At 37.9% G+C, this 25091-nt stretch overlaps 1 protein-coding gene across 4 annotated transcripts in view; it reads left to right on the top strand.

Annotated features, from left to right (window-relative positions):
- MAP3K20 (mitogen-activated protein kinase kinase kinase 20) overlaps positions 1 to 25091 on the top strand; it is a 127371-nt gene that overhangs the window by 56567 nt on the left and 45713 nt on the right. For all 4 annotated transcript variants that reach the window (XM_061608463.1, XM_061608462.1, XM_061608464.1 and 1 more), the window contains exons 8-11: positions 834 to 920; positions 6950 to 7024; positions 11476 to 11582; positions 20211 to 20346. In XM_061608463.1, the coding sequence (XP_061464447.1) occupies positions 834 to 920; positions 6950 to 7024; positions 11476 to 11582; positions 20211 to 20346 (405 nt within the window). The remainder of the gene's footprint in view (positions 1 to 833; positions 921 to 6949; positions 7025 to 11475; positions 11583 to 20210; positions 20347 to 25091) is intronic.

Genomic DNA, 25091 nt, shown 5'->3' with positions numbered 1-25091 from the left:
TAGAGATACAGATTTGCCTAGTGAAGACTGAAAGAGCAGCAGGCACCCTTATTTTTTTTAATTGTTTGACTAAACTTAGCCTTCTTTGCCGAGACAACAAGGTTGTTGGTCTCCTAGGTTTGAGTGGTTATATTAGACTAGTGTAATGTTGGAACACCATCTCAATGCAACTCACTTGAGATCCCAGCATACCATTAAATGAGTTGGAGCTATGCTAGTTATGTAATCTGTTGATTACTTCATGTGACTAGATATGAAATATGGCTAATAAAACAGTTACATGGAAAAACATTGTTATACCTTTGTGATTAATATAGAAATATTTCGGAAGATGGAAGCCTTTTTCTTTTTGCTGCTTACAAAGATTCTCATGTTTTGAGATAATTATTTTTCTTGTACAAGTGACTTTGAAAGTAAGATTGGAGATTAGCTCCTAAGAAGAAACGGCTTTTGTTCAACAGTGACAGGGTAGCAGTGACATTTTCTAGTACAGCATGAAGAGAAGAAATCCATTAGTTGACAGGTCTCAACCATCAAACTTGAACAGTTGAGGAGCAAAGGAAGAAGATTGTAGTCTTGTATATTTTACATCAAAATATAGCACCACACCTCTCTCAATTATTAATTATTAAACCAGAGTTTATCTTAAAAAAGAGGAATATTCAAAATTAATTTAGTGTGAGGATGTTGCACACAAACATATGTCCACATTCCTGCAAATGGGCTCTGGTTTTCTGGTAACTGGATAGAGATAGTGCTGTATCAAGGTTTAATAATGTATTTAAAATATAAAGTACAGAAATAAAATTCTTTTCTTTTTTTTCCTGTTCCAGGTTCTCTGGGAGATGCTAACAAGGGAGGTCCCCTTTAAAGGCTTGGAAGGATTACAAGTAGCTTGGCTTGTAGTAGAAAAAAATGAGGTAAGACTACGTTTCTACATTCAGGTACATAGATCAGAAAACAGTGTTGGGTTTTGCAAAAGACTTTTTCATCTTCTTCAAATTGAAAGTAAGTTCACGCGTATGGAAAGATTAGCAGTAGGAGCTAACACAAAGGGTCAAAGTGATGTTATTCCTCATGAATGGACCCTTTACATCTAATTGTTGCAGCTTCACATCGTGATGCTGTAGATCAAAAATTGTACAAGTACTGTACTAGTTTCTCAGTCTCAATTGTAAAACCTAGGGGTTTGTTCTTAGTGATGAAAGAAGCCATTGCGTCCAAGGTAAGGGAACAGTTTAACTCCATCTCCTGCGTTTAGGACATCTTTATACTGACCGGGAGTTGATATATCTGTAAGAGACCTTCAGCTACTTCAACTTAACTCTCCCAGCAGGAGTCAGTATAGTACAAGAAACTGCCACTTAGATGAGGATTTCAAAAATAAAAGAAGAAAAAATAGTTTAAAAAAGAGGGAAATTACAGTTTTGCCACCTACGTTCTCCGCTACATTGAAGATGAGCTTCTCACTGGTACTGGTAAGGCTGTGCCATAGTTGCAAGCTTCCTCATGCGGTGTCTCTCCATTTCAAAAGAACTTCAGTGGCGTAAACACCCTTTGTACAGTGTCCCCAGCGTTGCTTTTCTTCTTCCTACAAATTGAGGCTTTCAGGTAGTTGAACATGTGAGCGTGTATTTGAACACATGGCTCCTTGATATCAAAGACGGGAAGTACATTTTTTAAAAGAAAAAAATTAAAGTTGTAGCTGTATCACACGAAGTATGGAAATCCTTCTCTGTCTAGGCAGGCTGGTAGGTTATGGGTACCACATTATAAAAGTGACTTGGGTATAAAGCGACAGCGTCTCTTCTTTATTCTTTATATATAGCTGGCTTCCTCACTGGTTTTAGAAACTTTTAAGTGTTGTAAAATTATTACTAGAAAGGTAATTAATGTATAAATTCCATTCTGTCTTTTTAAAAGTTGTGTTTGAAGATTAGTTTGGCTGTACTACCTGTGAGCCTATATGGAATACTTAGTTGGGAATGTTTCCTTAATTCAGAATAACGTTATACCTCTAACTTCTTACAATATAATTTTAAAATAATAAGGTGTAAGCTGTATCCACTCCATTTCTAATCATAAGGAACAGCTTTCTTGATTCAGCACAATATTTCTTTCCCTAGGGACAGGGCAATCAATCCTCCATGTAAATCAATGTTTTGGTTTCATAGTTGGATACAGGATTCGGGTATATAACAAAAGTATAGTGGTGTACCATGTCAACAGCTTATGTTGCTACTCTGCTTCATATGGACATGATCCATCACTTTAAATTAAGCACTTTAAAAACCTCATTGATTTCAGGGCGTAACTTTCTCTTTGAAATAAATGGAATGTGGAAATGTTTAACTTTGTCTGGATTGACTATTCAGTCTGAATCTTGTGTAGAACAGAAATGTAAGGCCACAGTGTTGGACTATTAAAAAAAATGAAGTGTTGAATTGCATTTTAATGGAAACTAGGGCCTTGTCAGTTTCTTCATTTGACTGGAAATAGTAGATTAAAAATATTAATGGACATCAAAGAGTCTACCTATTTTTCATTGTCTGGACAATACAGCAATAGTTATGGTGCAAATGTTTTTAAACAGAACTATCAAGTGATGTCACTGGCAAAATATTACTTTAATAATAATAATAATTCTGACTGCAGATTGTTGCCTGATGATAAAAACTGTGAAATATTTGTTTCCTCTGTAACATTTTAAAATCCTAATAAAATGGTTATGGATTGTATCTAATGGTGCTTCTCCACTGACAGAAGGCACATTGATCCAGTGGAGGCTTCTGTCAACAGAACGTGAAGAGAGATGATTATTGCCAATTTCCCCTCATCCTGCACCTTGCCCCTTCCTGGTGCCCTCTAGATCCACACTGGAGGGTTGGGAGATCTTCAAAACAACATGGGATATAGTGTGGGGCTGCATGGGAGAAACAGAAGTCCTCTGATAGAAGTCTCTGCTGAATTTAAGAGCCTTCTGAGAGCACACACAATTGGATAAACCCTATTTGTCTCGAAGTAACTGATATCCAACTTCCCTGTCAGTTGTTGCTCTGGAAACTATGTTTCTTGCATCATTTAATGCACATTTAAAGCACATCATTCCCCAAAGAATCCTGAGAACTATAGTTTGGTAAGGGTGCTGGGAATTAGTAGCTCTGTGAAGGGTAAACTACAGTTCCCAGGACTTTTGGGGAAGACATGTGCTTTCAATATGCTTTTAAGTGGATGTAAACTTAACTTTTCACTATGGTGAGAGAACAATTAAACAGCAATTTTGTCCCAAGCAGAATTCCTGCCTTGTTATAGTTAGAGGAGATGCAACCCATAGTATTTCCATACTCTTCAGCTATCCTATGGGTTACAAAAAGAATGCAAAAGAATTTGCATCCTTTCTCAAACGTGTTTAGGACAGCGTACATTTTATCCTTACAACTCTATGACATAGATTAGGCTGAGAGATGGAGACTTGCCCAAGGCCACCAAGTGAGATTCATAGCTGGGAATTTGAACCCATATTTCCACAGTCCAAGTCCAGTACTCGATTCATTAAATCATATTGACTCTGAAAAATGAAATATCAATTATTTATAGGACCTTTTCTTTATTCTGCTAGAGTTTTCTTGGTGCTGGCATGTTTTAAACTCTAGTATGAAAGTTCGTATTAGAGATGTCATTATCTAACATCAAATTACTACTTAGAAATGTCACTTTTAATAGAGTATGACACTCTTTCGGACCTGCTACCTATATATTACCTGCTCAAGTAAGATGGATGTAAGTGATGATTACATGTCTTTTAGTAATTCATTTTCCATCTCCTGGAACATTGAGAGTTACAGACAAATGCTATTGCTAGACTATCTGCTGTATTTTTAGGCAAATGACTTGACTGAGTATCAAGTGTCAGTGCCACTTTGTTTATGCCAAATAGACTTCTTCAATAGGCTGGTGGTATAGAAGTTTCTTTTCACATTTATAGTATTCATTTTTTAAATAACTGCATACTTGATTAGCATTTATGGTGTATATTTTCTTTTTCCTATTTTCCTTTCTCTTAGCATTCTTTCCTGTGTAACAGTTTATATTGTAGTCTTGTTTTGACACACAGGCTTTCATGATTTTTTTCAGGTCCCATTACACTGGTAAAGAGATCTGTTTTGTTTAGCTTACTTTGCCTCTTGAAAAAGTGTAGCACAGGTCACACCAACATGGAGGAAATTGAGAGGACAGAAATTCAGATTTAATTGCTTTATCAATTGTGTAAATCTACAGAATCTTTCTGGGATTCTCTCAAGAAAAAGAGCCTAATCTTAACCCTTTTAGCCAGTTAATTGCATTACTGTGTAGAGGTATTCTTATATGTTGATTATAGCATGAGGATATCAGGTTTTTGTGCCTGTACACAAATTTGCTTTTGGCACTGCATGTGCTTCTGTCTCTAGGTTACTAATTATTCATGTTGGCAGTAAGTTTTTCAATTTTATGTCAATATTGGTAACATAAGAGGTTTTTTCCCATTCTTGAATAATGTTGTTATTAAAGGTCTTTGAGTATTTAGATGTTGGTTATTCTTACAACACTTAATTATACCTCTTGTGTGAATGCTTGTTTAGCTTCGTCAGTCTCTTAATAAGAGTAAGATGAAGGGTGACTTTCGCATTAGTTTAGTCTTTAGTATTCTTTCCCTACTACATAGATATCTAAGACCATGTACAGTTGTTTCTCTGGGGCATCAAGAATGACTTAACCCTTCCTTCTACGATGGCATTAACCCTGCAATAGCTTCATTATTGAAAAGTTCCAGTGATAAGAAAAGTGGAGCAGGTTAAGTAAGCTTAAGTATGCTTGCTGCAGTTTTCTAATAAGTAACTGTAACATCTTCCTTTAGTCCAGTACTAAGAAAATGATGAGATTGACTAGACCAGACCACAAATAGGTTCAGGCCTTTTTCAATTTCACTTCTAAGATAATTTGTAGCACTTATTTTCACCAGAGAACATAGTAGGACAACCAAAAGGAAAGTGCGTTATCATGACCAGTTACAAGTCTACAATACCTCCTTGATATCTTTGCAAAGCCCAACAATGTCAATAATTTAATAAACAGATTTCAGACTCTCTTGATATTTACTCTTCTGTGTTTGGTTTATCTTGTCTTTCTTGATCATGGTATTTTCAGTCTACTAGAATGTTTGTTCAGGAGGTGGATTCTTATACATTGATTCACCATTATGAAGCTAACCTTTGTGGTTAACTTGGAGCAATATAACTATAGCTTTGAATGGCTCAGTTAGGTAGGAACTTCTTCATAAGACCACTTACCATATTCTAGCACTTTAGTTCAAAATAGCTAATACACACCAAGAAATATTAGTAATATACAAAACAGCTGATGGATGCAGAACACTTGAGTATGCATTGCCAACAGAAGGATGAATTTCCAGTAAACCGGGAAAAGTGCAAAGAAGACTATCCACTGTATTTTATGTTTATGGTCTGTAGATAAACTGTTCTTGGAAAGGATATCTCAAATGTATGCAGGGATGCAGAAATGGAAAACCCTTAGGAAAATATAGGTCAGAAGCATTCCTAGTAACATTGTATAGATCTATGTTGTTGTTATGTGCCTTCAAGTCGATTACAACTTATGGTGACCCTATGAATCAGTGACCTCCAATAGCATCTGTCATGAACCACCTTGTTCAGATATTGGAAGTTCAGGTCTGTGGCTTCCTTTATGGAATCAATCCATCTCTTGTTTGGCCTTCCTCTTTTTATACTCCCTTCAGTTTTTTCCGGCCTTATTGCCATTTCTAATGAATCATGTCTTCTCATTATGTGTCCAAAGTATGATAACCTCAGTTTCATCATTTTAGCTTCTAGTGATAGTTCTGGTTTAATTTGTTCTAACACCCAATTATTTGGCTTTTTCGCAGCTCATGGTATGCACAAAGCTCTCCCCCAACACCACATTTCAAAGGAGTTGATTTTTCTCTTATCCACTTTTTTCACTATCCAACTTTCACATCCATACATAGAGATCAGGAATACCATGGTCTGAATGATCCTGACTTTAGTGTCCAATGATACATCTTTGTATTTGAGGACCTTTTCTAGTTCTCTCATAGCTGCCCTCCCCAGTCCTAGCCTTCTTCTGATTTCTTGAATATGGTCTTCATTGACATATTGTCTCCATCTATACAGCGGGAATAAGAAACAATGGACTTTTGATGAAATTAAAAGTGATTTAGTAGACGTCAGAGGGATAAAATTGTGGAATGGTTTCCTTAGAACAGTTTTGAATGGCACTGTTTTCAGACAGAAGTATTATGTTTAGGAAGGCTATTTTTGTTCCAAGTACATTTATCTGTGGAATTAGGAAGGGTTTGGGTCCCCCCTCCCTTTCCAGAGAGAGTATGCTGGATAAAGTTTGCTTCATATTCACTCAGCAAAGTGAACAGATTCAGAAATAATATTAAGAGTATGATTGCAGAGAAGGAGGAATACTCTGGTATGGTTAGAATTGGCCTGGATGATACATCAATACCACTTAGCACAAACCATAAACTGTAAAATCCAGCATACAAAGTGTTAATTTTCTCAGCAGCAGAATTTAACTTGTGAGGTGGGCCTAATAATGGATCCATCATTCTTGGTGCTGGAAGATTTCCCCCCAAGATCATTTCCCTGAGAGAAAGGACAGAGATGGTTTGATTCATTGGCTCCCTCTCCAGACGCAAGCAATTTGCTTTGCAGGCATTTTGATGTGGTATACCTTGCCAACTCCTGTACTTGCTGAATCCTGTATCTTGTGGTAAATGGTAGTGTAGTTTCTAGCTTTTTGCAGGCTGATGACATCTGGAAGATCTGCTTTTATATGGAGATTGGGATTGATCTGCAGCTCATTTCTGGTCCTTTGATTGTCCAACTAACTTTTGTTACAGAGACTGACAATTCCAAGCAGCTGTCCTGGAAGCTTTGCAGAATTGATGCTCCAGTGTTGGGAAGCAGATCCAAAGGTATTTCTTCTGCTTGTATAAATATACTCTTGTTCACTGGGTGTTTTAACTGCTGCTGCAAATTGCCGGCTTTAAATATAAAAATCTTAAGATTTTTATTTATTTATTAAATTTGTATCCTGCCCTTCCTCCCAAAGGAGCCCAAATAAAAAAAGATGAGATTTTTGCAGTTATATTCCTCTGAGGGGAATTATTTTAGAGTGGAACTGCAATTAAAATACCCATCTCAATTAATGCAGAGATTGTTGTGAAACTTGGTTTCCATTCTAGTCAGGAACTGTTTAATCTCTGTTGCTATTTTCAAATATCCAGTCTTACAGTTGTTAAGTGTCATTCTAGATATTATACTTCTTTTAACATAGTACATGCTTAACTTTACACTTAATGAAGAGAATGTTTGGCAGTCACTGGAAATGTAGCAACATGATTTATGACTTATCCCATAATATATTTTTGCCCCTTGGGATTCACCAATAGGGATGGAGCAATTCATTCAGTCCACTTTATTATTATTGTTATTATTATTATTTACTATTATAAATTTGGATCCCACCCTTCCTCCCAGAAGGAGCCTGGGGCAGCAAAGAAAAACACTAGAAGCACTCTAAAAATCTTAAAAACAAAAGACTTTAAATTATATTTAAACAAAACATCTTTAAAAAACACACTGAAACAAACCATCTTAAAAACATATTTTTAAAAAACAGCTTTAAAAACATCTTAAAAAGCAATTCCAACACAGACGCAGACTGGGTCTCTAGTTAAAAGGCTTGTTGAAAGAGGAAGGTCTTCAGTAAGCACTGGAAAGATAACAGAGATGGTGCCCCTCTAATATTTAAGAGGAGAGAATTCCAAAGTGTCAATGCCACAACATAAAGATCCACTTACTACGTTGTGCAGAATGGATCTCCTGATAAAATGGTATCTGCAGGAGGCCCTCACCTGCATTTTAAAGCACATTTTAAAGCAAACCAAACTAATTCACCAGTTCCAGACTTATGTGGATTGGAACATAGCTACCAATTAGATCACACACTTCTCCAAAGTTTGCACTGCAATGTCAGTTCAAATAATGTGCCTATTATGGAGAAATTTGTATTTTAGGAGGGCAGTGCATACAGGTTACATATCCCAATTTGTGTGTGTTAAAAATCCACAAAAAAACAGAAGGAACCTATGACTGAGTGCATGTAACACTGATACAGAACTGAAATAGGTTGGTCTGTCCATTGCTATTCACACCATTCTAAATGTAAACCTTTTAAAACTAGCAGTGATTGCTGTATTTTAATCAGCAGATGCCATGGTGGGTGCAAGGGAAGTCTTTCCTCCCTGCCTTCATTCACATTTATTGCTGTGAGGCTGTAGCCACTCATTACCCATGTGGGATCCGCAGGGAGGCATGAACTACTGAAGCAAGCCATTAGGATTCTACATTAGGAATCAATTACGGAATTATATCAACAGGTGGAAATAATATACTGCCAAGTGCAACTTGCAGCCATGCTATGCTTCTACTCCAAGCTGATTAACTGTAAACTATACAGTAGGTCCTAAAATGTGGGTACTGCTGGAGTTATCGAGGGGAAATCACTGTGAGTGAACATGCAGAACAGATATGAGATGGTGGGGTGGAGGAAACAGCAACTGCTTAGCTTTAAGCAGTTGTCTTACAATTGTGTGCAGATGGACAAAAATGACAGACAAAAGAAAAAGATCCCTTCACCTAAGTGTTGAATAGGCAGCTCTTGCACAGAAGAGCACTTGTCTCTTTTTGTTATACATTTGACATTTTTTAATGTTGTTTGACATTTGAAATAAAGAAATTGTCTCTCTTTTATAATGTGAAAATCACTTGGATCTGCCTGGGAGAGACACCTCAGCATTGTTCCTAATTGTTTTTGTGCACTCAAATTAAAATGCACGTTTTAATTGCTGCATCTGTAATTTTAGCAGAAATGGTATAATTACAGGCGTGATGCAGAGAATGTGCATCATCCCTTTATTATGTATCCACATTTTGGTTTCAACCTTTTGTCTCAACCTTGTCTGGGGTCTGTCAGACAGACTAACGGAGGCGATGCTCTCTCAAGAAACATTTTAACTGTGACTTTTTCAGTTTTCAACAATTATCCCACTTTTTTTCAGTGTAACAAAGGAAGCTATAAAGGCAGGAGAAAATGCAAGGAAGTTATGACTGCTTTGTCTGAGACAATTTTTTTACTTGAAATAATCAGGTCATCTTTGGTTATATGCAGCACATTCTTTCTCTGCTTTGTTACTGGACTGTAGTCTAACCCAAGTTGCCTTTTAATCACAACGCTAATATTGGCACACACGCAAAATGTATAAACAATCTATAAATTAGCACATTCAGCCAAACAAAACTTATTGTGTAATACTATTTTATGAGCATGACAAATTTTTAGAGGACCTGATTTGAAGACGCAGACATAAAATATTTTAGTTACTTACATAAAACTGAAATATTATAAATAGCGCCACATCTTTTTTGATAACTCCCACGTGAAGTGAATCTTTGTGCCTTCACAGAACAAAGGCCTTGCATCACAATAATAAAACACTGTTGTCCTTTGCATTTTAATGGCACTTTTCTTCCATATTTTAATGTCACTGTTGTATGAGCCTGACGGGGGCATACAAAACTTTTCCAGGTTTTGTTTGCTACTTTATTGTGTTGTACTTAGATGTTGTTATTCCAGATGTTAGGAAAGTTTTTTTAAAAAAACTGCAGGCCTCAACAAACGATGTGTTTTCTTTTTGTTAAACATTTTTTTATAAAGATAGCAAAGTGTTACTTTTCCCCAGTTTTGATCCAATGTTTTCTTTCTGGGCACTTAATTACAGAAGTAACGTAGTAATTACAAGTAGGAGACGCTTGTAAATACCCACTTGGGAGATTACCTTTGGTGGCATAGAATTGCCTCAAGATGAAGCAAGCATATAAGCTTTGTAAAACATAGGCCACAAGTGACTTGAATAACAAGTGAAGATGATGATGATTTATTCATATTCCACTCTTTTACTAAATGCGCCCAGAGTGGGGTCCAGCATAAATTTAAAACCATACAGTATAATCATAAAAGTGTAAATACAACTAATCACCAATTTCTAAAAGCAGTAACACACGTATTATAACTTACACTTTAAACAAAACCAAACCAAAGGTAAAACATGGTACACATTTAAACTGGCAGCAATAAAATTAAGTGTTACATGCTAAAAGCCTGTTAAAATAAGTGCCCTAGACTGATTTTGGTTGGAATAGCATTTCAGGGTTACAGCCTGACACAGATAAGACTCTTATCTCTCATGCTCACTCACTGAATATCCCAAGACAGTATCAAGAGTGAGGCCTCTTCCTTCCCAGGCAGTCCTATGTGGGAGGAAGAGGACCCAAAGGGAATATGATCCTAAACTATTTAGGGCTCTAAAAGCTAGAACCAGCACTTTGAACTGAGCCTTGAAGTGAAAAGGAAGTTGATGAAGCTGCTGTAAAATGAAAAATTTATAATTTGACCAGCGAGGTCCAAGCTGACAAGCGATTGAAAATGTTGGTGTAATAATGTTTGTGGGGGATACAAAGTCGGTGTTTGAAAGCCTGATACAGAAAGTCTTCTTTGTCTTGGGTGTATTGGTTGCTGTAATAGGACTGTGTAATCTGTAGTGTGATACTTTCCTATAGGGTTGCAGCTCCATTTTACATACATTGCTATATGACTGTTATGGGGAGGTGTTTCACGTGCAGCATGATATAAGCATTTCTCATCATGCAACCACTAAGGACACATCTTTGAAGACTGGGCAGCAGTAAACTCAGATGTCCTTCAGACATTTCGATGGTTAAGATATCAAACCTGAAAGAACTGGAAGAGACCTAGAAATCTGCAAATCCAGTTTCTTCACCAAAGCTGGACTCTCCTTAAATCAACCTATTCCATATTAATTTTATTAATTCTAATAAGATTAGGATTAACATTCAGCATGATATTCTGTAAGCAGAAATCACAATTTTGTCAGAAGTTCCTTTGCGGGCAGGAAAGGAACATAGGCTCCCATATTAGTTCCATTGGAGAAGTCCTTGTTCTCTGCATTTGAGAAAAATTCAAAAATAGTTTTAGGAGACTTCAATTACCATAGTATTGTACATGAATAATGTAGCTAAAAATAGAAGGTCCATTCAGGCCAGCCTCTTGCTACACCACAATTTTGAGACACATTTTTTTGTAAATGTAAAACAAAACCAGAAACAGTTATATTGTAGCTGTAGATTTTTTTCTTGAATTGTACACATAATAATTCATTATCTAGTCACCAGTATGCATTCTGTTTGCAGTCTTGTACTTCTTCCTTCAAGAATTCAGTTTATAATGTGTTACTAGAATATACTTTCATCATGACTTTTAAAAAGTATATACTTTTTTCTTCAGAAAAGACCATCTTTCAAGCAGATCATTTCAATCTTGGACTCTATGTCAAATGATAGCAACCTTCCAGACCAATGCAATTCATTCCTGCATAACAAGGCAGAGTGGCGGTAAGTCTTCCATGATTCCTGCCAATGAATATGAAATTATTGCAGTGGAGGGGGAAATGTTTTATGAAAGGCTGGGTGCAGAAGATACCAGTTGTCAGAATTTGTGGCCTTGCCATCCTGACTCATTGTTTCCTTGCTAAATATGAAAGCATTTTCCCCACAGGAATTTAATTTTGCAAATAGGTCATTCGGATATCACACATGGGTCATTGGCAATGGTTTTTTTAAAACCTAATTGGATTTTCCCCAGAAACAGTAACAGTAAATGTGGATTAAATGGGAAAGATGGGATGGCAGATTGTCATTTTAATCCCAACAATGTTGTGTGGATGCTGTGAAAAGCTTACATGTACAAGGAGCACGGATCCCACGATAAGCACCTGTCTGAAAGCACCTGCTGAATGCAAGGAATTATTTGTGGAATGCATGCTTTATCTGTGGTGCATTTAAATGACAAAATATATTTACTTCTATTGCTTGATTTAAAAATGAGCCACAAGTTTGATTTGCATTCATCAGACGTTGCTTATAATTTTTCCCCAGTGCACTTTTAGTTCACACCTCAGACGTGGACCACATCTTCTCCAGAGTTAGGCACAGTAATGAACTCTGTGCCAGATTGTGGCCTTGGTACATCCAATGCATATTGATCAAGAAGTGTATTAACAACTAAGCTAGTTCAGCATCACAAATACGGCAGGCAAATGATTTTATTAATTAAATTTATGTCCCACCCTTCCTTCCAAAGAAGCCCAGCATAAATGTTTTAGAACTGGAAAATCAGTAAATTCTACCACTGTACTACTGTATCTTTGATATCAATCAAAGATATTCCTTTTTGGGGCAAGATGCTCAAGAAGGTGTTGGCAGTCCAGCTTTAGGCATGCTTGGAGGAAACTACTTGGAATCATTCCAATCTGGCTTCAGGCCTGGCTACAGTGATGGTGGTGAAACTGCCTTAGTCGCCCTGGTTGATGACATTTGTCAGGAGAGAGATGTGGGAATGTGACCCTACTCAATCTCCTTGCTCTATCATTGGCTTTCAATATTGTTGACCAAAGTATCTTTCTGGAGCATCTCAAGGAGGTGGAGTTTGGGGACGCTGTGCTTCAGTGTTTCTGCTCCTACCTCCAGAACTGCTTCCAAAATGTACTTATGGGAGGCTACTGTTCAGCATCATAGGAGTTATCCTGTGGTGTTCTGCAGGGTTCCATCTTGTCCCCCATGCTATTTAACATCTATATGAAGCTACTGGGCGCAGTCATCAGGAAATTTGAAGTTAAATGTCATCAATATGAAGATGACACCCAGCTCTATCTCTCTGTTCCATCTGACTCAGGAGAGGCAGTTGAGGTGTTAGACCAGTCCTTGGAGGCAATGATGGGCTGGATATGGGCCAACCAACTGAAACTGAATCCTGAAGAGACAGAGGTGTTACGCGTCTCACGTTTTCACGTCCAGGAGGTGGGGAGACAGCTTGTTCTGGATGGGGTAGGACTCCCCTGGAAGGAGCAGGTCTTCAGTTTGGGAGTGCTTTTGGATCCAGCACTGTCACTGGAGACTCAGGTGGCCTTGGTGGCTAGGAGTGCCTTTTTCTAGCTCCATCTGGTTTACCAGCTACTGATCCATTTGGTCAGAAATTACCTGGCCACTGTACCCCATGCTCTGATAACTTTCTTATTGGCTCATTGCAATGCATTCTATTTGTGGCTGCCCTTGAAGATGTATCAGAAACTTCAATTGGTTCAAAATGCAGCATCTGGCTGGATTACTGGTTGGGTTCCATTTAGAACTTGCATAACCCCTGTTTTAAAATAGCTGCATTGGTTGCCGGCCCAATTCAAAGTGCTCACATTAGTGTTTAAAGCCCTAAATGACTTGGGTCCCAAATATCTGAAAGACCGGCTCCTTCCCTACAGACCCTCTTGGGTGTTAAGTCAGAAGAAGGAGCTGTATTGGTAGTTATGCCACCTTCAGAAACCTGGGGGGGGGTGTCCAAGGAGAGAACATTCTCTGTGGCAGCCTCTAAGTTGTGGAACTCCTTCCCCACAGAGGTGTGTTTGGCAACTTCACTCTATAGTTTTCAACGAATATTGAAGACACACATCTTTACCCTGGCCTTTGACACCTGAGATGTATATTTTTAGGACCCACCCTATTTTTGAAATGTATGTGATTTTAAGTTGTGAATTGTTTTTAAGGATATATTTTAAACTCTTGTAACCTGCCATCAGACCTCAGGGTAAAAGGCGGGTAATAAATTAAAATCATCATCATCAAAGATTATGGACTGAATTTGGTCTTGCTCTTACTGGCTTTATAATCATAACTTCATATACCACTGTTAGAGACAGCATGGGACTAAATCTGTCTGCCGCCAAAAGGCATTTTTGACATTCCTAGATACTTAGATGCTTAAACAAAGTTTGAGTGATCCCTGCTATTTTCTATACAAAATTGATTGTGAGTAACTCTTCTTTACCACCATCTAATGTTACAAAATAGCAGAGTTGGAGACTGGGCTGAATACAGTTCAGAATTTTTGAGTTGCATTTTACTTATGCACTTTTTTTAAAAAAAAGGCCTGTATAGTTCACAAAAGTAAATACTAAATACTGTATTAAAATGTATGGCCATCATAAACAGGACAGGCAATAGCAAACTGCAGAGTTTTAAACATTGAAACCATGAGATCAGAACTAAGTTGTGAATCTTGGAAACAAAATTTTCTTACCTGGAGCCCATTCACTCACCAATATGCATGTGCAAATTGTGAACTGAAATTTGGACATTTTCTTACAGCTGCATATGCACATTCTTATAGCACTCTTTCATTTTTCGCCATTCCTTGAAAGGTGACCAATGAGAATAAGCAGTCGGTTTGTCAAGCACCTGATTGCCTCTCAGTAACCTCAACATTCTGTTTGTTCTGCCGTGGTACATGTGGTTACAGGAATCTATGTGCAAGTGGTTACAAAATTCAAACTTATTTAATTTTCCACTTTAGATTCAGCATTAATGACATTCTTAAGTGCAAAAAGTCTTTCTAACTGCATGATTCTCTGATGTTTTCTCAGAAGTCTCACTGTGTTCAGTGGGACTTATGTGGGCCTAAGTGTGCACAATTTTTGAAAAAGTTATTTATATTGGTCATATATATATAATGTTTAAAACAGCTCAGTTTAAGTGTGTTTTGTAAGGCCTGTTCCAAAGAGAGTTGTACAAAAAGATTGTAACCAGGCAGTCTTTGCAGTAGTCTAAATTAAGAATCTTTGGCCACTCTCCAGGTAAAAGTGGACCACAATTTACTAATCTACTAAATTGTTACATGCCTGCCTCTCGTAAAAAAATAGCAAAGTAAAGTATATCAGAAACATAGAGGGGTCTACAGATGTAAAGGGTTTTTTAAAATGAGATTTATAGAATTAGAGTTTATCAAAACAAAACATCCTAAACTTTTAAGAGAGCTTTAAAAGTAAACCGATAACAAGAGAATTTTATTTCATGGGTGGAAAAAGTGAGCACAGAATGGGAAGTTTGAGCCAAGTCACATGATGTATATATAAATAGCTTGCTTTAGAAAGGGCATTATTCTTCCATTGAATCAGCAGAGCATGGCAGTAACTGACTGCAGCTCAGCACTCGGAAGAATATAATGCACTGCGCCATCTCCTGATGAAAACTGCGAACTGCATTATAGAAGTTAAGATACTACTCAGAGCATACTATAATCCTGAAACATTAATTTTCAGTCTAATCTTAAACTCCAGTGGACCTACTACTAAATGTGATTTGGATTGCAGCCTTTTAAGTTCCATTCATATATAACTTTTCAAGCTGAAATAATGCATTCTCTGTGCTTTGTTCTTGTTGCATAAACAAGGAAATATACCAGAGGGTCCAAGCCTGCTATGGCAATTCATGTCGGCACAATAATACCAGCTTATGCCATAATGGCAACACAGTATTCTTTAAACTTTAACATCAGTTATTCTTTTGAAATGGAAGTTTGTGGTCTTTAAACATCAGTTTCAGGAATTTTAGCCTGAGCCCTTATAACTTTGACTAATCGCTGAGATCATCCGAAGGAGCAATGTGAAGTCGTCACCCATGTTACAGAGGCCTAACCGGCCTCAATCAGAAGCTGGGCATTTAGTGTCACTGTTCCATGCTGTAGAACATTCTTCCACTAGAGATACGTCTCCACTTTTGACTTTCAGACATTTATTGAAGACTTTTTTATGTCAGCAGGCCTTTGCATTGTCTAAAAAATGAGTCATTTTGTGATTGTTCTGTATTGCTTTTAAAGTGCTTTTTTAATGTTGTTATACACAACCCTGATGATTTGTGAGAGGGCAGTATAGAAATACATTTATAAATAAATAAAGTTAAAAGGCAATATTATCTTTATAAGCATATTTTATAAATTTAAGAATTAGAATCAAATTATAATTTTTTCTCAGTGTTTTTTTTAGTTGAAAAAGTAAATGCTATCAAAATGGCATTGTGTGAAAAGGTCAATTAAGTTTAGAATAATTATCTTGATTTTTCACTTTATTTCAGTTTTTATCCGATGTATCAACAACAGACTCGTGGCAGCTTCCATATACATCAAAATATTTCAAATGCAAAACAGCAATAACAAAAAAGTAGTTCATAGAATGTAAAAGTGTCCCAACATATTCCTGGTCATCAAATGCCTGCTAAAGTAGAAAAAGTAGAAAAGTAGAAAAAAGTTCATAATAAAAAATAAAGTTCATAATAAAAACCTTTTATTCTGAAATATTGCTGATACTTTTGACAGCAACATGATATAAAAGTACAGTATTAAGAAAGCAGTTGTCCATCTTTCTTCATTATAAGTACTTACAAATTTACTGAGATAGTAGAGTGATCTGGGTCATGGAAAAACAAGCAAGCCTATTAATATAACACAGAAATAAATAATACACATGATAGTAACGTTAGATGCAAATTGCTAAACTTGTGGACTAACAGATTCAATAACTGGGCAATATACAGGATCCTTCCATTTAATTACACCCCCTTATTATTGCACATTTTTGTAGAATGCAGCTGTTTTTCAGAAGTTGACCTTTTATTATAAAGAAGTTTTTGCCTAGTGAAGGGAGATAATTATAGTACGTACTCAGTATGATTTTGACATGTAGAAAGCTGTTGTTACCAAGACTTTCCTAAGGCAGTGATGTATTTAAAACTGGATAGCATCTTTATAAAGTTTTAAAATGGACAGATACACACATATAAGCGGTACATATAAAAGTAAGTAGTGCATTTATTTTGTACTCTCTTTCTGATCACGTGGTTTATATTGTTGATTTTGATTTTACACTTTTGTGTAAAATGGCATAGGCCTTTTTATTTGTATCATTTTAATTGTTTTATTTTTCTTTTTGTAAACAGCCGTAGGGATATCATTGAGGGCCAGTATATAAATATTTATAAATAAAGAAATGCCCAAGCACAGTGGATTTCTGAAGAGAATGAAATGACTTTATTAGTACACGATGCCAAATAATTACACCATTGTGGGTGATATTTTGGTATACAGTGATCCTGCCCCAAGTTTCCATCGAGTTTGACCCTTCTTCAGTCTATCTTCTGTTGTCATGCAGTATAGTACCTGTGGATTTGGAACTTAATTAGGTGATGCACTTCATTGCCTCCACTCCCTCATGTCTTGTACTGATTAAGCCACTTCAGCACAACAAACCACATGACATCATTGTGCTGCATGGACAGGGGAATGTACATAGTGATTACAACATGTCAGACCTTCCCCCCCAGATGTTATGATAAAGATGGGACAAAGAGATGCAGAGTGACAGCAATTCCATGTCTCTCATAATGTTGAATTAAGCTCTTAGAATTACATTTGGATCAGGGGTGCACAATGGATTATTAAATGGATCAATATATTTCACTTGGCAACATGGGGGCTGCATGTCAAACTCCTTTGCCGTTTCTTGCCAAGGCTATTCCTGTTGTCAGTTGTGATCATTTTGGTGTCAGGCATGTAATTCAGGTACCACACAAGCGTGGCAGTGAACTGACATTGAGTCATGATGACTCTGTTTTTCAGATATCCTTTCTATCCAGTCAGTAGAAGGCACAGTAGAAAATGTTGACATCACAGCCATCTGAAAAGACAGGGAGTCCTTGTGTTAAAAATCATGAGTGGAGTTCTTTCAACAGTAGGCTTTGTTGCATATTATTTATTTATTTATTTGATTTATACCCTACCCTTCCTCCCAGTAGGAGCCCAGGGCGGCAAATGTACTCAAGAGTGAAAATGAGAATCAGAAATAATGTAATTTATGGATAAATTTTCTTTTTTTAAAAACAACAACAACAGTATTTTAATGCATTATGTGAAGCAACCAGAGCTGCTTAACACACAAAAACTCATTCTCTTTCAAGAAAGGTACATTTTCCTTTTTAGTTACATGATTTGCCCCTTTGAATAAAATTAATTTATAGCAATTTTGTGTATGTTTACTTGGAAGTAAGTTCAGTGGGACTTAACTCTCACCTTAGTATGCATAGAGCTGTAGCCTTCCCCATTCATCCTTCAGCTACCATTGATTTTCATTCATATGCCTTTGTTTTCAATCTCAGTACTTTTAATTATTTCAAATGTAAACTCTGGCATTTTTGGCCCATCCATGGCCGTCCAAGCAGCTTACGATGTGTGCTTTAAATAGATAATACCAAATGGAACTTTCCATATCAGCTCACTTTAGCTTTAAACACCTGCACTCTGGACCAGTAAGGATGATCTCATATGTTGGAATGGTCTTCCCTGCACAGATCCCCATATGCAAAGGGCACAAGACAGGTTATTCCCCTTGGTGCATTGGGATAATAAGGAAGGTGCCAAGCATAAAATTGGGAAGGGCCATAGCTCAGTGGTAGAGCAGCTGCCTTGCATGCAGAAGGTCCCAGGTTCGATCTCCAGCATCCCCAGGTAGGGGTAGGAGAGAATCCTGTCTGAAATCCTGGAGAGCTGCTGCCAGTCAGTGTAGACAGTATTGAGCTTGATGGACCAATGGTCTGAGTCGGTATAAGGCAGCTTCCTATATTTCTATGGTATTGTCAGCTTTGTTTGTTTGGTATAATGGAAGACCCGCTTTCATATCCCACCATCTACCTTATGAACAGGTGAGGAGATCCCTGCATGCAAGATGTGTGTATTGTTGCTATGTCATACATCCAACTGTATTTATGTTTATTTGAGACCTTAAAATACAAATATAGACTTAGTCCTGATTAAGTCCCATGACAGTAATGGGGCCTGTTGCTTAGTTTCAGTGGGACTTTAACCTTGATTATGTGCATGTTTACCAAAAGTAAGTGCCACTCTATTCAATACAGCTTATTCCTGAAAGCAAGTGTCTGGACTAACTGTAGCTAGATCAGGGTCAATAAAAAATATTTGTTGAGCTGAAGCTTTAATTTGTTGCTACTTAAAGTATTTCAGGCCAATCTATAAACCACAGACATGGAGAGATGTTCAGGACTCTATGCCAGCGAATATTCTTTCATAACCCCTTTGCCACATTTGGATTCCTGCACTGAGCAGGGGGTTGAACTCAATGGCCTTGTAGGCCCTTTCCATCTCTACGATTCTATGATTTCTCAGGCCTGATCTACACATGTAACAAAATGAGATGGAAGATTTCTGAAGGAGTAGAATATACTGTAGCACTTCAGAGTGCAGATGTTTGAGTATATATTTTTAATGCTCTCTGATATGAAAAACTTATTTGCAAGTATAAAATTGGAACAACAGGGAGAGGGCTAAACAAGAACTTTTCTCTGTGATATGCTATTATTTTATGTGGAAGGGTTTTTTTCCTCCTTTTTTCATGGAGAAACATTCAAAAGTATATCTCCAAGCAGCAATCTGAGGGGACAGAGTCCACATTACTACATGAGGGTTCTACTGCCTCATTCTGCTGCATGTGTGTGCATGCACTTGTATGTATAGATTTGCAGTGGGGTGGGGGAAATGACTGGAAGAAGGCTAATTAAAACAAAATGAGGTGGCAAAATGGACCACACCACTGCATACTATGTGCAGGTGGGGGAATCACCATTTTGTTTAGTGCTCCTCTCTGGTAAAAGGTCCTTGCAAATAGAAAGCCACCACAATATACAAAGGTCTGGGTTAAAAATTTTCTCCTTAATATGCTAGTTTGCTATTTGCTGATCATTTTTTAAACATGGAATTATTCAAAAGTGGTATCAGTCATCCATACTCTGTAGTGATGCATCTCAAGTCCAAGTAATTCTGTTGCACATGATGACACAGGTTAATTTCATTAAATGAAATAAAATGTAACTTAAAAACAAAAACCAGGGATTTAAACTTTTTTTCCTTTTCCCTTTTTAAAGTGTTACTTCTGAGCTTCATTGTCTAGTATGAACATTTTCCGTTGTGTTTATGGTTCAAAAACTCTCTCTTGGTGGTAATTAATTGTCCTGCTTGAGTTAGTACTGTACTTCTCATCCTTTCACATTTAATTAATATTCATGTGGAAAATTTTTATGAACAATTTATACTTGTCAGGAAAAGATGTGACTTAACAAATTGTCTCTGTACAGATGTGAAATAGAGGCCACCTTAGAGAGGCTAAAGAAACTGGAACGTGACCTGAGCTTTAAGGAACAGGAGTTAAAAGAACGGGAGAGACGGCTGAAGATGTGGGAGCAAAAGCTAACTGAACAGTCCAATACACCTGTAAGTACATATATGGCTTTTATCGTTTATCATATATTACAGTAGAATCTGAAATTCCAACAAAAGCTGGATCCAAAGGTCACAGTGGGCTATGCTCCCCCAGGTGTGCACAAAAGGTTGTAGGATTTTCACATTGCCCCCCACCCTTTGAACAGCAGCAGGGACAGCCAGTAGGGAGAGAGAGGGGCTGCTACATGTCTGGTCATCCGTAAGCTGCATGTCTATGTTTACTGAGAAGGGAGAAACAGGTTGGTGGGGAAGCCAGGGCAGTGCAGATGCAGTGGCAGGATTGCACCTGCACCAATTTTGCTGTCACCTTGCCTTTTCCTCCCAGTGACATGGCTGATGGGAGGCCAGATGTATGGCAGCACCCCTCACACACTGGCTGTCCTTGAACAGCAGACTACCGTGTCCTACTGCAGATGACTTTTGACACTTCCCTCAGTTTCAAGTGTGGGTTGCCCTAAAGTAGGGGTAGGGAAGCTTTGGCCCTCCAGAGGTGCCTGAACTACAGGTCCCATCAGCCATGGCAGGCATGGCCAACAATCAGGGATGAGGGGAGTTGTAGTTCAGCAACATCTGGAGGGCCACAGCTTCCCCACACCTCCCTGTTTGAGAAATAAAGTACCCTTGGAACTAGTTTTGCAGTTCTTTGAATTCCAGCAAAAGTATATTTAACTTTGTGTTGAAGAGTGCGGTATCGAATCTTTTAAATAAGTAAGTATGGTGAAAGCCTGTCTCAATTGGTTATGTGCATCCTGTACATTTCATGCACTGCACTATAAAAACAAAGCCTATGAATGCAGTTGTTTGACTTCTGGCTAATGAAGAGAAAACCGACAGCTGCATGTAGTTCACTCCATAGGTGACAGCAGGGAAGCCCTGGTACATGTGTGAACCAGCTCTTTTAGATCAGTGGTTCTTAAACTTTGTTCAGTTACAGACCACTGTTCTTTGTGTTTTATTGTGTGCTTTAATAAACACATGGAGCTCTTGCACAGATATGCATTCTCCTCAATGGAACAAGAATACACATGCCTGCAGAGAAATGCAAGATGAGATAAGCTGATGCCCTTGCTTACAGTGGAGCCCTATGTGGGCATCAGAGCTTATACACTTGTAACAAAATTCTGAATGGTTGTAATTTTAAATCAGCAACGCTAGTGATATTTTTTTTATTATTATTATTATTTATACTTACCTCCCACTTTTCCTTCGAGAAGCGCAGAGTACCTGAATGGGAGTCTCTCTGGGATCTCCATGTAAGACACTGACCAGGCTGTGATCTGTTTGGCTTTAATAGTGTGTTAGCATATGTGCCTTCAGACTGTCTTGTGGGTCACATATTCTCAAAAATGAATTAATTAAATGAATGATAAACAGCCTGCAAGATTTGCTGTTTGCATAATTTAAAAAAGTGATTGGATTCCATTTCCCAAATCAGCAGTTATGTTACTATAAGATCATTGCAAGTAGGGTTGGCCCTAAAGATGGTTTGGTGCAGGAAGGAGGTCCAGAAATCTATGCCAGTGATGGAGCACAGTCCAAATCAAGGCTTACATATAGGCAGTGGATCTTAGTTGGCAAACATATTAGACATACCATAAAAGTCAATCTATAAATAAAGTGCAAAACATAAGTAACATTTTCTATGTAATCTTGAGCTCCTTCTTCTTTATGAGTAATTACCAATTGATGTCACATGCAGTGAAATCATGTGCCCAAGAAAAGACTGCAAGACTGACAACTGACCATAGAAAGATATATCATTCAACAGTATTATCTTAACATTTTATGCCATTTGTAAATAAACTGCAACTCTTTTTTTTTGCATTATTTCATTGTGTTTCATTTGACTTCTGCTCAAACCAATGGGCACTACTTTCCACCCACCCCCAAAAACTCCAGCACCAATTTTAAATGTTGACGCATTCTGCACTTGTTGCAATGTGTTGTCCTCTTTTGACTGCCTGAACTGCACACATTGTGATCACTCTTTAATGTTGGTAGCTATTTTGGCCTGTTCACTGTTTTTGCACCTTCTTTCTGAGGCACAGCTTAATGGCATCTGTATGAATGACACTGCATGTGTATTCCAGCTGTGAACATGTAGTAGCATATAATGATGAAGCATGAGTGTTTCCCAGAAACGAGGTTCTCTGTGTTCTCAGTAGGTAGCCTGTAGGCTTCCTTTAATGTCTGCAAAGATCCAGTAGCTAAGATATGGGCCATCACCTACATGGTGCACAGCATGAAACACAGCCCTAATGAGCCAGTCTTTCCACGAATAAGACTAGGGATTTTTATGCTGCACTTGCTTATTGCTTCTTCTGTTCACTGGCTGGCTTTGCTGAAGGAAGGTGTTGTGCTGAGGCCTGTTGTGCTTAGCATAAACCTCTTTTTTGTAGGACATTAATACAACTCTCCTGTTACAAGTAGGTGCAGTTCTATTGGGGGAGAAGACTAAGATAATGCAGAAAGTAGAGTGTCTTTTAAACTCCTTAAATGAATTGCCACGCAGCTGAAAGAGCATTTGTCAGATTTCTGAATAACGAAAACTCTTGCTGTTTCCTAGACTGCCTCTCCCACCCCACACACTTTGTTTTGTTCCATAAGAATTTAACTCCTGGTGTCCTGTGAAAATGGCTAACCTTGTTGACAAGAGATCTTTATTTCTTCAAGACAGCAGAAGCAAAATAAAATTGGAATGAAAGGGAAATAAACTGATGAGCATTTTTTTCTTGCTTTACTGAAAGCTCCTTCCTGGCACCTCCATATGGATGAAGGGCCAGGTCATGATCTGAAGCAGTAAAAGGTGGTTGGAGGTGAGGACCGCAGAGTCTTCAAAAGGATAGGGCACCTTTAAAAGGAACATGTCCAGTCCTACAAATTAACTGATTATTGGGAGCCATCAAGTCTTCCTATCTGTTTAGAGAGGCTTGGAAGGGCAAGGAAAGAAGGTTCATTTAATTGGTAAAACACTGGCTGCAGTCTCACATCACAGTAAATCAAAGTTAATGGTTTGGCATGAACACACAGAGGGATCATGCTTCACTCTTCCCCTAGTATGTGCAGAAACAACAAACCATTATAGGAATCCAAGCTTATGGGTGTGACAGTGTTTTGCTCTCGCTCTGCCATGGCCCCAACAAATAATGACCCACAGTTTCTGTTTGTAATTCATAAGCAGCTCCCACAAGCCTTGATGGAGGTTTCACTTGAAATGCAAATTTCACTAAGAAGTGATTTTTGTTGGTATGATGGCAAGGAGGGGGGAAGAGTTAAACTTCTCCTTCCCACCTACCTTCCAGTCCTCACAGTGCTTAGGCTTTCCTGCTTGAGGAAGCAAAACAAAAAAAGTGTTCAAGCAATTGCTTGATCATGTTCAAGCAATTGCGGTTACATCTAATTTAACCCCAAGACAGAGGCTTTACTTGAGGTTTTCTAGGACTGAATCCCTGGCACTGGTTTTGAAAACTATCCTCAGCCATGGAATATATGAAAGAATGATAAAGAAGCTGTGTCTTTACGTCACCATAAGAGTAACAGCCTTATTCACCTCTTGATTATTGTAATGTGTTGTACATGGGGCTACCATTGAGGACTGTTCATAAACTTCAGTTCAGACTCCTACAGCCACACTTCTTGTGGGGTGAAATATGGGAAATAATGTTGCTCTCCTTTTGTAACAACTGCACTGGATACCTATTTCCAAAAATAGTTTAAAGGGCTCATTGTGGCCTATAAAGCCCATATGGCTTGGGACCAGATTACCTTCTTCCATGTATTCCTGCCCAAGAACTGATAGCTTCCACACAGGCCCTTCTCACTGCCCCTTTAGGAATTAATAAGGAGATGCTGTAAATAGAAAGTCTCTTCTGTAGTAGCCCCTTCATCTCTGGAACTTCTTCTCTCAGGAGATCTCTATATTGTTTGCATTTAGGAGAGAGCTACTAGCCGTGATGGCTATACTCTGCCTTCATGGTAGGGATGGGCAAGAAATTTGATTCAGTTCGCATTTCAAGCTGAATCTATCAAATTCACACTTTCTGAAACAATATGAGGACTGAAACACAGCCATCCTTCGATATTCATACTTATTTGAAATGCAGTTTGCCAGCCAAACAATAGTTACAAAAATGCATGTTAGGGGAAAGTGTGCATAAAAATGAATATATAAGTGAAAACATACAAAAATGCATTTTATGAGGAGAAATTGCTTGCAAAAATGTGTACATTAGTCAAAAGTGTGTTTATTAAAAGAAATTTGTACTAAAATTCTGGAGAATTTTCATGAGGATTTTAAAAAAAAATGCTGCAGAAATGTGGAGAACCAAATTTAAGATTGGAAAAATGAAAATCTGAGAGAACCGGAATTAACAGATCTTTCCATCCCTGCTCCAAGATTGTAGGCAGTATGCTTCTGAATACCAGATGCTGGAAATTGAAGGGGGCAGAGTGTCCTCAGGTCCTGCTTGCGGGTTTCCCGTGGGCATCTGGTTGGCCTCTGTGAGAACAGGATGCTGGACTAGATGGGCCATTGGCCTGATCTAGCAGCCAGGCTCTTCTTATGCTCTTATTCCTCCCCCCCCTCTATTTTTTAATCAGGCTTTTGAGCTCTCCTGGCTACTGTGAGTTTTGCTTTTGGTTACTATTTGTTCATATCTTCCTGTTTTTAGGGTGTACCACTCTGATCTCCTCAGGGAAGAACAGGGCATAAATTATCTTAAATAAATGAATACTTA

This window comes from Rhineura floridana, chromosome 2 (assembly GCF_030035675.1).
Source record: "Rhineura floridana isolate rRhiFlo1 chromosome 2, rRhiFlo1.hap2, whole genome shotgun sequence".
NCBI lineage: Eukaryota > Metazoa > Chordata > Lepidosauria > Squamata > Rhineuridae > Rhineura > Rhineura floridana.
Note: the sequence above shows the minus strand (reverse complement) of the source record. Positions and strands in the feature narration are given on the sequence as shown.